Source organism: Perissodus microlepis, chromosome 8, assembly GCF_051167445.1.
Source record: "Perissodus microlepis isolate ML-2025 ecotype Zambia chromosome 8, ASM5116744v1, whole genome shotgun sequence".
Lineage (NCBI taxonomy): Eukaryota > Metazoa > Chordata > Actinopteri > Cichliformes > Cichlidae > Perissodus > Perissodus microlepis.
Window position 1 is genome coordinate 17,280,957 of NC_140468.1, and position 15,724 is coordinate 17,296,680.

At 36.2% G+C, this 15,724-nt stretch overlaps 1 protein-coding gene across 3 annotated transcripts in view; it reads left to right on the forward strand.

Moving 5' to 3' along the window:
* LOC146381753 (voltage-gated potassium channel KCNC1-like) overlaps positions 1-15,646 on the forward strand; it is a 55,401-nt gene extending 39,755 nt beyond the window's left edge. For 2 of the 3 annotated variants that reach the window (XM_084937840.1, XM_084937841.1), the window contains one exon: positions 10,533-15,646. Coding sequence is in view for 2 of the 3 variants with exons in the window: in XM_084937841.1 (XP_084793967.1) it covers positions 10,533-10,546 (14 nt within the window). In the remaining variant the exon portion in view is untranslated. Of the gene's footprint in view, positions 1-3,402 lie in introns of all 3 variants that reach the window. The other variant, XM_084937839.1, reaches the window with a different exon arrangement.
* Positions 15,647-15,724: the final 78 nt, after the last annotated feature.

Here is a 15,724-nt window from a genome sequence, read left to right on the forward strand (position 1 = left end):
CCCCATAAATCATACGTCATATCTTCAGATATGCAGAGCATTAATCCAAATTAGAAGTTGTGTAATATTCAGCCTTTACTATTTTGTAAATCTTCACGATTATGACTATTCTGTTTCCCTTTTTAAAGAAAAGAAAACATCTTTTCTTACGTGTGAATCTGAACAGTAAACTTAAAATCATGTTGGATTTCAAGCATACATTATGCCATAAAAAGATCTTTGCTTGTTAGCTATAGGAAAGGCACCTTCAGATTATTTCAATTTGACTATTTTAACTGTTAAACAATATTAAGAATAAATAAGCAGAGATGTTTGAGTTTTGATCTTCAACTCTCACTCTGAAAGCACACTATCAAGCGTTGTTTAGTTCCAACAACATACCAGGTTTGTTTATTTTTTCTCCTCCCGTGTTGTACTCAGTCAGCAGTCTTTCTATACATGGCTGCCACTTGATGTAAACTGACAGTTTGTCTTGATGCATTTGCGTGGTATGAGAAAAACGTTCCTCTAACTTAACTTGAGAATGAAGCAGCACCAGATTTGCCAGGCAGCTTTTCAAAAGTGTTTGTGGTATGTTACGCCAAAGATGACCAGCACAGTGACATATTAATGATGCAAATATGCATCATTAATATGTCACTGAGGTACCATCTGACGAAAGTGTTTGAGTAAAAAAAAAAGAAATACTTTGATTTAAGGTTGGTTATCTGGAGTGGTAGAATCGGCCACTTTGACCCTGAATGTTGTCATATTTTTCCATTGCAACAGGAAGACACAAAGGGTGTCACACTGGATCAGTGGGTGTTCTTTGTTGTCTGACTGCAGCCTTATGGTGGATGGAGTTTGACAAAAATTTACATGCATAACTTAAGTGTACAGAAACCACAAACTCTGCTCCAGCATCACAGTGTTAGAGCATTACATTCATTTCAGCTAACATGAGCATATTGCTAGTAAATGTATAAAACTCCACTCACTATAAGTCAGTCAGTCATTGTTAGAGCAGATAGCTGCTATCTAACAATGGGGCCTTTCACTACAACTGGTGCAACAACACTGTGAGCACAACACAACCTTGTTTGTGGCTGCTTCCTACAAGAAGGGCTCAATATATGCACGAAGTGTTTTGGACCAAAAATACAGTGGGAAAGGAAACGTAGTCCAGTGTGCTCATTCTTAGATGAATTGGTTATTTGTTAAGCTAAATGCAAAGTGTCACACATTATAATTTAAAGGTCCTTTTGTAGCTGGAAAGAGTTTTAAATGAACTTCTTTGTAACGTGACATTTCCCACTGTAATCAAAATAGAAAGTGACTCAGTAGTCACTCACAGTAGGATGTGATTACCGAGGGTACAAAGTGATTTAAATGTGGCTGAGAGGACATTTTTGTTTTGGCCATTTGAAGTTTATACCAAGTTCATACCAAGTAAATACAAAATGGGCTGCTGACAAAGCACGATATGATTCCACATAAACTTCATGTGGTCAACTACAATGTACAGGGAGTGCAGAATTATTAGGCAAGTTGTATTTTTGTATTGTTTTTAGTTTTAGCTATTTTAGGGGGATATCTGTGTGTGCAGGTGACTATTACTGTGCATAATTATTAGGCAACTTAACAAAAAACAAATATATACCCATTTCAATGATTTAGTTTTACCAGTGAAACCAATATAACATCTCCACATTCACAAATATACATTTCTGACATTCAAAAACAAAACAAAAACAAATCAGCGACCAATATAGCCACCTTTCTTTGCAAGGACACTCAAAAGCCTGCCATCCATGGATTCTGTCAGTGTTTTGATCTGTTCACCATCAACATTGCGTGCAGCAGCAACCACAGCCTCCCAGACACTGTTCAGAGAGGTGTACTGTTTTCCCTCCTTGTAAATCTCACATTTGATGATGGACCACAGGTTCTCAATGGGGTTCAGATCAGGTGAACAAGGAGGCCATGTCATTAGTTTTTCTTCTTTTATACCCTTTCTTGCCAGCCACGCTGTGGAGTACTTGGAAGCGTGTGATGGAGCATTGTCCTGCATGAAAATCATGTTTTTCTTGAAGGATGCAGACTTCTTCCTGTACCACTGCTTGAAGAAGGTGTCTTCCAGAAAGTGGCAGTAGGACTGGGAGTTGAGCTTGACTCCATCCTCAACCCGAAAAGGCCCCACAAGCTCATCTTTGATGATACCAGCCCAAACCAGTACTCCACCTCCACCTTGCTGGCGTCTGAGTCGGACTGGAGCTCTCTGCCCTTTACCAATCCAGCCACGGGCCCATCCATCTGGCCCATCAAGACTCACTCTCATTTCATCAGTCCATAAAACCTTAGAAAAATCAGTCTTGAGATATTTCTTGGCCCAGTCTTGACGTTTCAGCTTGTGTGTCTTGTTCAGTGGTGGTCGTCTTTCAGCCTTTCTTACCTTGGCCATGTCTCTGAGTATTGCACACCTTGTGCTTTTGGGCACTCCAGTGATGTTGCAGCTCTGAAATATGGCCAAACTGGTGGCAAGTGGCATCTTGGCAACTGCACGCTTGACTTTTCTCAGTTCATGGGCAGTTATTTTGCGCCTTGGTTTTTCCACACGCTTCTTGCGACCCTGTTGACTATTTTGAATGAAACGCTTGATTGTTCGATGATCACGCTTCAGAAGCTTTGCAATTTTGAGATTGCTGCATCCCTCTGCAAGATATCTCACTATTTTTGACTTTTCTGAGCCTGTCAAGTCCTTCTTTTGACCCATTTTGCCAAAGGAAAGGACGTTGCCTAATAATTATGCACACCTGATATACGGTGTTGATGTCATTAGACCACACCCCTTCTCATTACAGAGATGCACATCACCTAATATGCTTAATTGGTAGTAGGCTTTCGAGCCTATACAGCTTGGAGTAAGACAACATGCATGCAGAGGATGGTGTGGACAAAATACTCATTTGCCTAATAATTCTGCACTCCCTGTATCAGTGATATCAGAGTATTTGTGGTTGTGTAAACTGTGCGGTTTTGGCCAAATAGTTGTCCAAATTACCTGAACATCGGACGTTACCGTTCACAAGGCATATCATAACTCGCATTTTCTTGTCTTGTCTTGTCTGTCTTGTCTCTGTCTGTCTGTCCTTTATATGTCTTTATAATTTTCATTTAATATCCTTCATTTTCTTTTCTCTTCACTTTTGTGGTTCTTTTTTTTAATTCCTACTTTTAACATCTTCAACCTCATGTTCATGTTTCAAAACTATGAAACCTTCATAAAAAACATTCTGCATATGGGAATTTTTCATATTATCTGTAAACATTTCACTGATTTTCTTTCCATTTATTCGCACATGACATAAAAAAAATACAAACAATTTATTAAACTGATTTATTATTATATTTATTGTCTTAAAGCAACCGGCTATGAAAAATCTCGCAGTCTTAATAACATATCGGGAATGACTGGGTCAGCACTGCGACTCGCTCCTATTACTAGCCCGCCGTTTGAGACCTATGAGGCTCCAGGACCTCTGCGGCGCTGTCGTTCCCCCATCCCCTCCATTTTGTAGCAGAAATTGTGTTAATGATTGGCTGATAAGAGATGCAGCAGATTAGCCATGGACCAATTACGTTGAAGCCTCCATTTGCATTGTACGCCATGCAAATACAATAGCAATAACATACAATGAACTCGAATGTAGAAAGAATGAGATCTCGTCTTGTGAATCAAATGGTTTATGAAGCATGTTAGGTGGGGTTAAATGCAAAATTTAGCTTTAAAGATACATGGTTATTTAAATAATTACAAGTAATGTAAAACTGATTGGGGCTGCTTAGTGAATAAAATAGTGCCACGCATCAAGAAGGTATTATAAAAATGTGCTCAGTTACATTTTCAGATGAATATTTTTGCGCTTTCTGGACAAAACTAACTTAGACTCCTAACACTCATACAGTGAAATAATCATGGAACAAGATAAATGTTATGAACAAAATTACTGAGCCACATCTCTTAATCTTTGAATTCAGGTGTTTCAGGTGTCCCATTGTCACAGCTGGATAAAATCCTTCACATTTTTTAAACAGTTTTTAAGACATTTCACCTCTCATTCAACAGACTTTTTCCACTTCTAAAAAATGTAACTGTTATACTGTAATTGGATGCCACCATTGCAATAAGCAAGTCAGTGAAAGGTCTTCCCTCCAAGATAGTCCATAATCAACTGTAAGTTGTTTTGTTGTAATGTGGTCACAAAGCAGGGTCACACATAAAGGTCAATAACCTCCAAAGCTCCTCTTGTATTAACATCAGGACAAAAATGGTCAAGTCATAGTCAAGCAGCTCCAGTAAGTGTTATACGTAAGTGGCTTAGTACTTTTGTCCATATTGTGTAATTTAGTTTATTTAGCCAAAGACAAAGAAAAATATATAGATAATATAATAAATATATAGCGAGTGAGCACAGCGCCGCGTAAGCAATCCACAATGTCGAAAAAAAACTTATCCTATGTAAGTCTCAATTAACACTCAATTCATTTTCATTATTGTGACGTCATTGGGCACTTTATGCTGATAGTTTACACAGCAAAGTTAGGGGATGTCAACAAAATCAGAAACAAATGAAAGTAATACGTGTTTTATTGTACCAAAAGAGCTATCTAATTCTGAGGGTGAACATGTCTCTTGAAAATAATAGTTCTTATATTATATTGCTGTTAGGAGCCAATATATACGACCATTGTCTTGTTGTCTAATCCTTTGTTAGATGCTTGCACATTCACTTGATCCACTTGCTATTGTTGTTATTCTAGATGTCTAATATACATAAGCCAATACTCACTCACAAAGAAAAGTATTGTTTCATTAGACACTTTAAATGATTTGAAAAAAAAATTAAAACTTATGCTTATGATTAACTTAAGAAAAAAAAGCGTAAAAAAATCAGATTTTATTGCTTTCCATATTTACTTCCCTGTAACGCTAATTTATTTCCCCAATAATTTTATTGTTCCACTGGATCATTTTGCATTGCGTTGTAATATTCCTTCAAATGCACTGTCACATAATCGCCACATAACAGCAAAATCTGAACCTTAAATCTACCCACATGTCAGCCAAATCCTTATACCAGTAAGGCAGACATTCACAAGGTCTTTTTTTAAGCTTTTTGATAACAAATTATAGTGAAAGGCGATATGTGAGAAATTTTACCATTCAAATATCTATATAAGTGGGACTGCTTGGCTCAACACATGCTAACTGGTTATTCTGAAATGGCCTTTGGCAAAGGAGCAAAATCTTCTGTTTTATGGTAGCAAATTACTGAGTTGGCCTGAAGTATAATCAGGACAGTGATATAAATGAAATATGCACTTGTAGGTCTAAAACGTTTTATAGAAATTTAAATGCAAAGTATTTATAAACAAGAAAACTAGAACAAATGTACAATGTCAGATATGGATTACTACTTAATTAACTATACAGTTAAATCAAATGCAAGCACTTTACTAACAATCATTGTTAATTTGCTCACTCTTGAAGCTTGTGTCTCGGCATCAGAAACAGATGATATTACAAAACAAGTATACAATGAAAACCTTGGACCACCTAATCAAACTGGCCTCTTCCTTTTTTCTAAATCTAATTAATTTCTTCCTCACCATTTATGCTTTGAAGGTTTTTTTTTTTTGACATTTTCTTTAATACTTTCAAATAAACCATCATGTTTAGGTGGGCTGTCGCTATAATTTTACCTTCAGCAATCTCAATCAAAAGCAAAAAAAAAAAAAAAAAAGATTTAAAAATAGTGACACATTCACAAATGCAATAAACATGCAACATTACTTTAATGCTGGAAAACATGCTGTGCACATACATATGTAAATACACAAATATATTTTTAATCTAAAACACGCACAGACTTAGCAGGCAATCTCCTCATTATCATTGATTTAGCTGTACCAGCTGTAAATATACAAAAGTTATTCAGATGACACGAGCCATTTTTCTTGTTTTATTTCAAGCCAGTATATAGACTTTTTGATGTCCAGGCTGTCATTTTAAATCGCTTTAGTTTTTTAATGATTTTGTATTTTTTTCATGAATACTGTGTATTTCATGGCAAGAAATGACATTTTAATGCCACTGGTTGTCTAAAATAACTATTAAAAGAATACAATGTTGTAAATTGTTCATAGGATTCTTAACCAACAGGAACATAGACTGAAGAGAGCAAAAAATAAAAAATCAAAATGCTTCAGAACTAGTTTTTACAGACAATTGTAAAAGGAAAGTATTTCCATACTTGTTTTGAAGTCTTACTATCCACATGCTTCCAGACCCCATATATTTGTGAACCTAGATATGCAGTGTTTACATGAAAACTGTGACATCACTTGAATGTTTTGCTTGAATCTGTTGTCGAATGATGTTTTAGTGTCTGCCTTAGGATAGATTTTGACATTCAGGCACTGTAAGAAGTAATGCTTGCCTGGCTTCATCCGTTGCTGGTTTTGAAGGCCATCGCATATATTTTCAGACCAAAGTAGTGTTAGGTTGATTCACTTCATGATTATGATGTCAGAAAATTACAACATTTTAGTGTTGTCTGAAAATATCCGAAACCGCATGCCGAGATTTAGTTCTCCCGTGAATGAAAGCATTTTTGATGGATACTTGATGTAAAATGTCAAACTGAACTTGTACAGTTAAGATAAGAAAACTCTGGGATAGGTTTTTCAATTAATTTATCCTGCAGAGAAGTCTTTTGTGAAGTGAAATGAATCACTGATTGGTCTAGATCACATGCTCAAAGATGTTCTTAGTCCACACAAGCAAATCTTTTGGACTATAAGGTTTGCTCACATCGCTTCTCAGTGCTCATTAAACCTTTTTTGTGCCCACTTACTGTACTGTATTATCATAGAATGTCTACGCAATCTATAACATCCCCATTGTGGATGTTATAGTTTGCAGATGCTTTGACTTCGGATGTTATGCAACTTTGTGTAGAATGTAAATTTGTGTTACAGTAAAAGAACATGTCCATCCATCATTTACAATGTCTGCAGGGGATTGTTTTGCTTGAATGCTTTAACTGATTAACATCGAATGAGGGGAGTACCACACCTCACACAACCTTATCCTAACATTAACACTACAAGAGTACTGTATTTGTTTATATTCAGTTTGTATTGCCTCTGAATCGACTGACTATATGTTGAGTAAAAAGAGAAACGAGTAGTTGTGGCAAATGCAAATAACCTAGAATCCTCCAAAGCACCCATTGTTTAAGTAAACGAAAAGGGCAGTATGTTGTAAGTGCCTCTATGAGGCCCATGTAGGCTTAACTTAAAGTTAGATTTAACTAGCTAGACCTTTGATGTAATGCTTAATAGGTCAGTGGTTTTTACTAAATATGTACATATCTGTATCTACATATACATTAAAGCCACAACCTATGTATGTATACCATATGAGGGGAGGGCAAGAAATTCCATAACCACTGATTCTGATCTCATATGCATGTAAAGTGATGTTTGGCTTTCCCTAAAAAATCCTAAAAGTCCCATGCACAAATTTGGTTTCCAGTTATAAATACATACTTTTGAGGTATGTTTGCATTTTTTTTTTTATTATCTTTTGCTTTACTGTTATCACATGATTAGGGTTTTTGTTTTTTTTTAAAATCTATGTAATTATCCAGTGACCTGTAATGATGGCTTGAAAGAAGGTTCAGAGTGTAAGTTCGGTATTTGCTTTGATAAGAACTGATTTGAGTACATGTGCTTTATGTTAATCGATATAAACGTACAATGAGTATGAATATTTCAGTGATCACGACTAATGTATCAAAAAACGTTTGATAAATGTGCAGCTTTGTGGGAAAATATGCAGAACTGTACTGTAAAAACCTTCTAGAAAGGAAGAGAATGAAGCTGAACTTTGTGCTTTGAGAAGGGTGGAAGTGAAACTGTGAATTCAGTTAAACGCCTGTGTGTGTCACTATTGTGCATAACAAGATAGTTAGACTAACTTGTAGTGGCCATTAAGAGGATGATGAGTGAATAAAATCTCAAAGTCTTGGACATAGCAGAAAAAAACAAACAATGTCAATCCCCAACAGCGGAAAAATTAGGTAAACTGTTCCTCGAATTTGCCCTATGGATCAGATTTATAACTAATGTACAGATTAAAATAATGCATACACCACCCTTTAAACAAATCAGGCAGTAATATTTACATTTGTAAAGTGCTGGAGCAATATAAGAACATAGGAATAATGTCAAAGACACCTGTATTTGTTATTTGTGTAATGTTAAAGATATTTCTTGTTGTTTTATTTTACTTATGCCCTGTTTATAGCTTCGTAGCTATGTTGTGTGGAAATGAGTGAATAAGACAAAGACACAGTCAGAACTGCATATTTTGTCCCCAAAACATCAGATCCTAAATGAGGCTGTCACAATGTCAGATTTTTCACAATAACAATATTATTGCAATATCTATCAAAATGAAAAAAAGAAAACAAAGCAATAACGACGAATCTCATCCTCCTTCAACTTTGTGCACTGTGTATTTTGTGTTTTTGTGTATTTTTGGGCAATACACAAAGTATGAGTCTAAGGCTGTGGAAGATGTCTGCAAACATAACTATACTAAATTGAGGAAAAAGATATTAAAGTGTAATTTATGACCAGACAAATAATATTGTTTTACCGTCCAATAGTGGATAATTTATATATTTATATTTATATTCATACATAGGAACTCTCACTTGACAATAGGAGAGAGTCATATACAGTAATGGTTATATGTCTGCATTTAACACATCTAAAAAAAAATACTTTATTGATATTAACAGAATTCAGTGACTTCACTTAATGTCTTGGTTAAATTAAGATGTACTGAGCAGTAATTGTAAGCTTGTAAGCTACATTTACTGCAAAAGTGACTTTTACTAGTTACTGTGCTGTGTTTTTATTTTTTGGTTTGTTTGGGTTTTTTTGTCTGGCGCCTTTCTACTGGATACTGATAGAAGAAGGAAGTCAAATGAAGAGATGAAGGACCCACAGGAAGAGCTTATACAGCATCAACAATAGATAATTATATTGTACATTAATGTTTGCTGGTGTGACCACAACAGAAGTGTTTTATCTCTTGAAAGATGTTTAATGGCATCACAAAATTTGCTAGATTTGTTAAATGAATGAACTTCATAGTGTGGTGTTGTTGACAAGCATTTTCTGGAATTAGTATCTGTGTTTTCAAGTGTAGCTTAAGGGTAGGTGTTAAACCCCTGAAACTGTGTCTGGGAGTAATGCCACAATCTCACAATCTGAAGTCCAATAATACTTTTGTGGATGTGAAAACCTCCATAAATGGCATTCAGTATGTTTCTATGTGTCCATGTGTCAAAATGTCAAAAATGTCTTTTTCCGTGAAGTATACATATCATTCAAATGAAAATGTTTGCACACACGCACTTACACAGACTAGTGAAGAACTGATTAGAGTCTCCCTAATCCTGCTCACTTTGACATGTTCTGTGCTTTGAAATGTTCGGTGCATAACTCACTCATGTAACAATGACTGCTGTGTTCACTGAAAGTTGAAGTGCAACTTTGCAAAGTTGGTCAGTTGGCTGGTAGCAAGTTTCATTCAGTCTATTGTTTGTGTTTTTTTAATAATGTCAGCTGTCATTTTTATCGTCACTGATACTTGAGTATAAATTATAAATGTGTGATTACAAAAAAGTACAGCAACTCTGCCCATAATAAGCAAAATCTATCCCAACTTAAATCTCACTAATCTCCTTGTGCAGCTCTGGACCACACCCAGCAATGCTGTCATTTTAGTTTGCTTCCTATACGTCCACTTTGTACTTGCACTCTGCATCTGTGATTTCACCATAGACCCCAGAGTAATATATTCAGTGACTGCTAGAGAACTGTGGTGCGAGCCGCAATGACACAGTCTTCACTCACCACCCATCCTGTTTGCCATATTTGGCTCCTTGCGACATTGTTCCTTTGACACAACGGAGGGGATCCGGCTAACATCACAAATGCAGAATGCAATTTGTCAGAATGGGACTTCACAGGAATGTACTAAAAATAGCAACCTCTACACTCATTTTTTATGTGCAGAGTTGCAGAACTTAAGTTATATGCAAAGTTACTGTCTGTACATATCTATGAGACAGACTGTTTTTTTTGTAGCTTGTTGTAGATGTCATTACAGTTTAAATGTGTGAACCTCATTCTGACTCTGTTAACCTGCAGTTTACAGGTAATAGCAATCCTTGATTATTTTCCTATTCTACATAATATTAACAGAATTAATAACCTGGATTACAAAAGTCCCTATTATTGACATTCAGAATATGAGAACAAGAAAAACAATGACTTTACAAATAAGACTGGTTTATATCAGTTAAGCACTTTTATAAATTAATCCATTTGTTTATAACGTTTTACTGTGCATGCTATTTCACAAACTCTGTGGACCTGATATTAATGGCTTTCTGTTCTTTTCTTTACAGTGTTAAGTTTCTAGCATTCGCCCTCTCTCTAATGAAGAGTCCATAACCGGTAAACACAAATTTGCGGCGGGAGCCACATAACGACAGGTGTGACACGGATGGACAGTTTAAAGGAGATCTTTGGGGTGACAAGAGAGACCAGAGGTTAATCATGAATTAAAAAATCATATGGTCTGCTCCTCACATTGTTACCAAAGCAGCCTCTCGGAACTCCAACCACACTTTTTACAGCTGTCTGACTGACCTTTTCTTTTCCTTTCCTTTGGCAAACTGACTGAGCATTGCACTTACACACTTTTGGGAGAAAAAAGGACCCCTTAGTTCACATTCCAGATGACATCTCTCTGACACTAATACTCGCCATCTTGTATGAAGACCAACTCAGTGCTGTCTACAGTACTGAACAACTGAGCAACTTTGAGTTTCTGAAAAAACAAAACAAACAAACAAAAAAAACACGTCTTCAACGGGACTGAATGAACAATGTAGCATCTCTGCTAACATATTGTAGCATTTGTTGGCTGGGAAATAACTTGACTTAACTCATCAACCGTTCACAGAGAGAGGAATTTATGCATTCAAGGGATCTTTTAGATGTCATTTTCCTCTTGGGTTTCTTTTCCAGTTAAAAAAACAAAAACAAAAAACGAGTACACGAGAGACAAAGGATTGGTCTTACTCATTAAAACACCTGGCATTCACACACATATATTTTATATATATATTCATAAATATATATACATATATATGGCCCATTTGGGGGACCCTGTGTGTATATATATATATTGATATGTATATATGTATACATATATATATATTACACCCATATGGTCCCTTGTTCAAGCTTAGCACGTGTATAGTATGTTTGCCACTGAATCTATGTCTTCCATTAACTTTTATCTGACTGAAACACTGCCCTCCTCACAGCACTGATATCAAAAAAACTACAAACTATACCAAGTGTGAAGCACATGTAAACAAAGCACATGTAGCATCTGCTCAAACATGTCACATATGGCATTTACTGTACATTTATACTCACCTGAAACAGTCACTGCAACAAAATAGTGAGAAAAGACTTGTCTTTATCTCTCATGTACTGACATGGGCTTGCCCAAAGGTCCTGTAGCATGCACTTGCTGAATGACCTTCTTTAATGTGTTGTAGATTGAGGAAATATTCCATTAAGGTTGAGTTTTATACTTGCCCTACAATTCACTGCCCAATAGAACTTACTTATTAAACTGCCACTATCCCTATCCTGATTTGCACATATAGAATATTTCCCATGTCTGACTGACTCAGCATTCAGCCATGGGGAGTAAAGAGAGGTGAAGTCCTCATCGATCAAGGGATAGCAGCCTTCCTGAATGACAAATAAGACCATACCACTACAAGAACTGTTTTTAATTCACTCTCCAGTGGTTGTAATTTCAATGTTATTTTGAAAGGGACCAATCAGATAAATATTCTCCCTCAACACAAAGGCTGTCACTGCCAGTCAAGGCACAGCACTCCCTGGACTCATACTGCCCCATCTCTCCCTTGCCCTTGATGTGAACGATTTCACGGGCAAGTGTCAAGATAAAGATGGCCCATTTCGGGGACCCTTACGCGAAGAGTTAAACCAGAAGACGTGGACCAAGAGTAGAGCAAACGCGGAAGTGTACAAAGAGAACAAATCTATATTTTGATAAACAAATCCACAACTCTCCATTACTTTGGAGGAGATTTCTGAGCAGAAAAAAAGTCCAGAATGACAGAAAAAATAGAGTCAGATGCAAATGTGATTTGAGTATTTGGCATCAAGAAATGGAGTCAAAGTCCTATAAAAATACGGAGAGAAAATAATCTGTTATGAGGGGTGTGCAAAGCTGTTTACCCCACAAGCACTGAGAAAATGTTTTCTGAAAGACAATGAGCAATGACAGACTGCACCTACAAAGACATGGGGATGATGGAGGATGGACGATGAGATAAACAAATGGAGAAAAAAGATAATGCATTTTTGTAACTTTGTTTACCAGCATGACTACTTTGCATGACTGTCTTTTCTGCAAGCCCTTAGTTGAAGACAAGGGTGCTAGAGATACAAAAAAATATATATAAAATTAATTAAAAAAAATGTTATATGCAATTAATGTTTTAAAAAAGATTATAATGAAAGAGAAGAGCTATATTTTGTTTTGAAAAGTTAAAAAAATGTGAATATTGAAACATGTATGTTTGCAAAGTACACCCTGAACTATGTTTTGTTTGATGAAATCTCTCTGCTACTACTGCCCTACATTCGTCATTCCAGTGTTTTTGACCTTTTCTGTCACTGTTTTATTTTCTAATGCACTGAGCAGTATATTTTTTAACTCTTCTAAGTCAACAGTGGTCGTTCAAGACTTTGCCTATAGCACCTGCGCAAAGGCTTTCTTTCCTGGGATGTTCTTTGTTTTTTTGTTAGGTCCATGTTTTCCTCCTTGATTCATTTGCACAACTTACGTAGCAGCAGCAGCAAGAGCAGCAGCAGTTCTAAAACAGCAGCACTCCATACCACAACTTTGACAGCTTGAATACTACTCATAGTTTGCTTTTTTTCTTTGGCAATAATACAGTAGTTGTCACAAGATTGTAGCAGGTCAAATGGAGAACCTTGAGTCCTTGGAGTATCTTTAAAATCTCAGTGTTAGAGATTTATAAAGGCCTTGGATGACCCATGGCAGGATTTTGCTAGGATAGGCAATTCTGTTCCATTCATAGAAACATGGGAGTAGATGTGTAGGTTATCCAATAAAGACCAATAACAGTACGAAAGATACTATATTGGCAAATAGTCGGAGATATCAGGTTTGCATGGAACCAACTGCCATTCCAAAATTTGTGTGGTTTTAAGGACTCAGGTGTGTCAATGATGTGCTTGGATGTAGGTGTTTTGCTATTTTCTTTCTAAGATAAAAAAAAATCCTAGTATATAGACGACGATAATGTGAACACCTCACAGTGATGTGTAAAAACGCATGCATTATGACTTGATAATCTCTCAAGGGGGGGAACAGAGTCTTGACATATTCCCTTAGCCTCCTATCATTGTTTGTCATGAATCCAGTCCTGATAACTATAAACACTGTGCCGTGTTGTAGAGCAGAAACGTCTTCCTCCAAGAGGCAACTGAAAACTACTCACACTCGCAGTGTCAGCATGAGTGTGTAGAGGTAGCTCGTCTTCGTTTTTTTAGATGGTCAGGTCTTTGCATTCGTCACTTACCATGATTATCGTCATCCAGCTGGCTAGTTGGCAGCTTATTACAGCAAACAGCACAGTCATGTGAGTACCAATCAAAAAGACCCAGAGCTTCCAAAATGATGTCAGAAAGTGGGAACAAAAGGGTGAGAAATACCAGTGTCCACCAAGGGGAGATTGATAATGATGTAATAAGTAAAAAATAATGTCACTGTTGAGTGCTCTCTAAGCCCCTCATCCTTGTCTTGGTATTCCAAGTGAGTTTCAGGCCCTGCTGGTCCAGGGCTTAGCTCAGGCAGCTGCACGGTTCTTTGTCCATTCCTAGTACATTGCATTGGAGGCTCACCAGAATATGAGACTCAGTGGTGTGATGTAGACTGTAGAAGTCCTTCAAAAATTCTGTCGAGTCTACACTGGTTTTACAGGGTCTAGAACTTTTGTCTATTTGCATTAAATGGTCCATGGAATTTCTTTTTTGGTCCCGTATCTTTTTAAAACTCACAATTTCAGTTCCCATTTTGGAAGGCATTAAGCTACCATGGCTTTGATGGTCACAAAGATGTTTATGAATATTTCAGAGGTAAACTTCTTGCAATGGTGCGCACACTTGCAAAAACCTTGTGCTTCACCCAGCTGTTTTTGTTTTTATGGCCAAGTAGTGTCTTTTCCTCTTTTTATTTTTCATGGTTACAGTCTTTATTTCCTTCATTCTCTACGTTGTGGCTGCTCTGCCAATGCCAGGCTGAAAAAGATGTCTTTCCTTTTCCAATGCATAATACTGCCATTTGATTTAGACACGTTTGAAGAGAATGAGTTACAATGTTGAGAGTGCTAAGTCTGTTTTATTTTTACAATCTGTTAAAAATGTTATAAATTTCATGTAGAAACACTCACCGTAACCAAAAGAACAAATTTGCTTTACATGGTAAGGAGGTGCAACTGTTGTGACAATGACTATTATGTATGTGGACATGTCATCTGCAGGTGTTGGGAAAGTGTCATGTGGTCCTTGGATGACACATACTCAGTGGTAACCATTTTCTTTATATGCTCGTTTATGTTTAATATGTTTTTCTGTTTTTCTTTTTTAAGTTGAGGACACGGTATGCAATCTGCACCACGAATGCCACTGATAGACACTTACTGTATGCTCCCTGAGACACAGATATTCTGTCATCAGTTTAGATGATTGCAATGTGTAGTGGCTTTATGGTTTTCCATAGAGTAACTTAGCAATCACACTAATTGAAAAATATTTTATTTTACAAATTAATAATAACAGAGTTGTTATCAATGTTATCATACTAACTACATTTTTCTAACATATATCATATATCTTATTTTAATTAGAAATATAATGATTAAAACAAAGTCATACCCAATATACGTTGAACTAACAGTACATAGTATCATTATGCATCCAAAGATGAAGACATATTCATTTTAGAAGCTATCAAACTGTCTAAAACAGACTTAAGTACTAGTCCATTGTACTGCGGTCTAAGTAGGAGAGTGAATGGGGCGAAGAGGTGGTCACTGGATTATCTGGTTGTGACTTATGCCGGATTTTATTTTTGAAATGTTGTAAAACAAAGAACAACTCATCAAGAACTGTATAAAGTATATTTCAATGGAATGTTCATGATCTATCTTTTTATATTTTGAAGAAAAAATAGAAACATATCAATAAAGTGTCATAATTGAACATATTTCTACTATTGAGACTTATAATGTATGAATGTCAATGCGATCTAATGTGAATCTCAATCTTCATAGCAGCTTGAATGAATAACAAACTAAAAGTCATGAGATGCTTTTTCAGAGACATTAAAATTGCTTAAAATCATTGAAATTAACTTAAAATAAATGAAAAAGTAACACCACTCGTGTGTCTGTTTAAGATTTCTGATCAAATGTGGGCGTTTGTGAACACCGGCTGAATATGACTGATAGAGTGACAT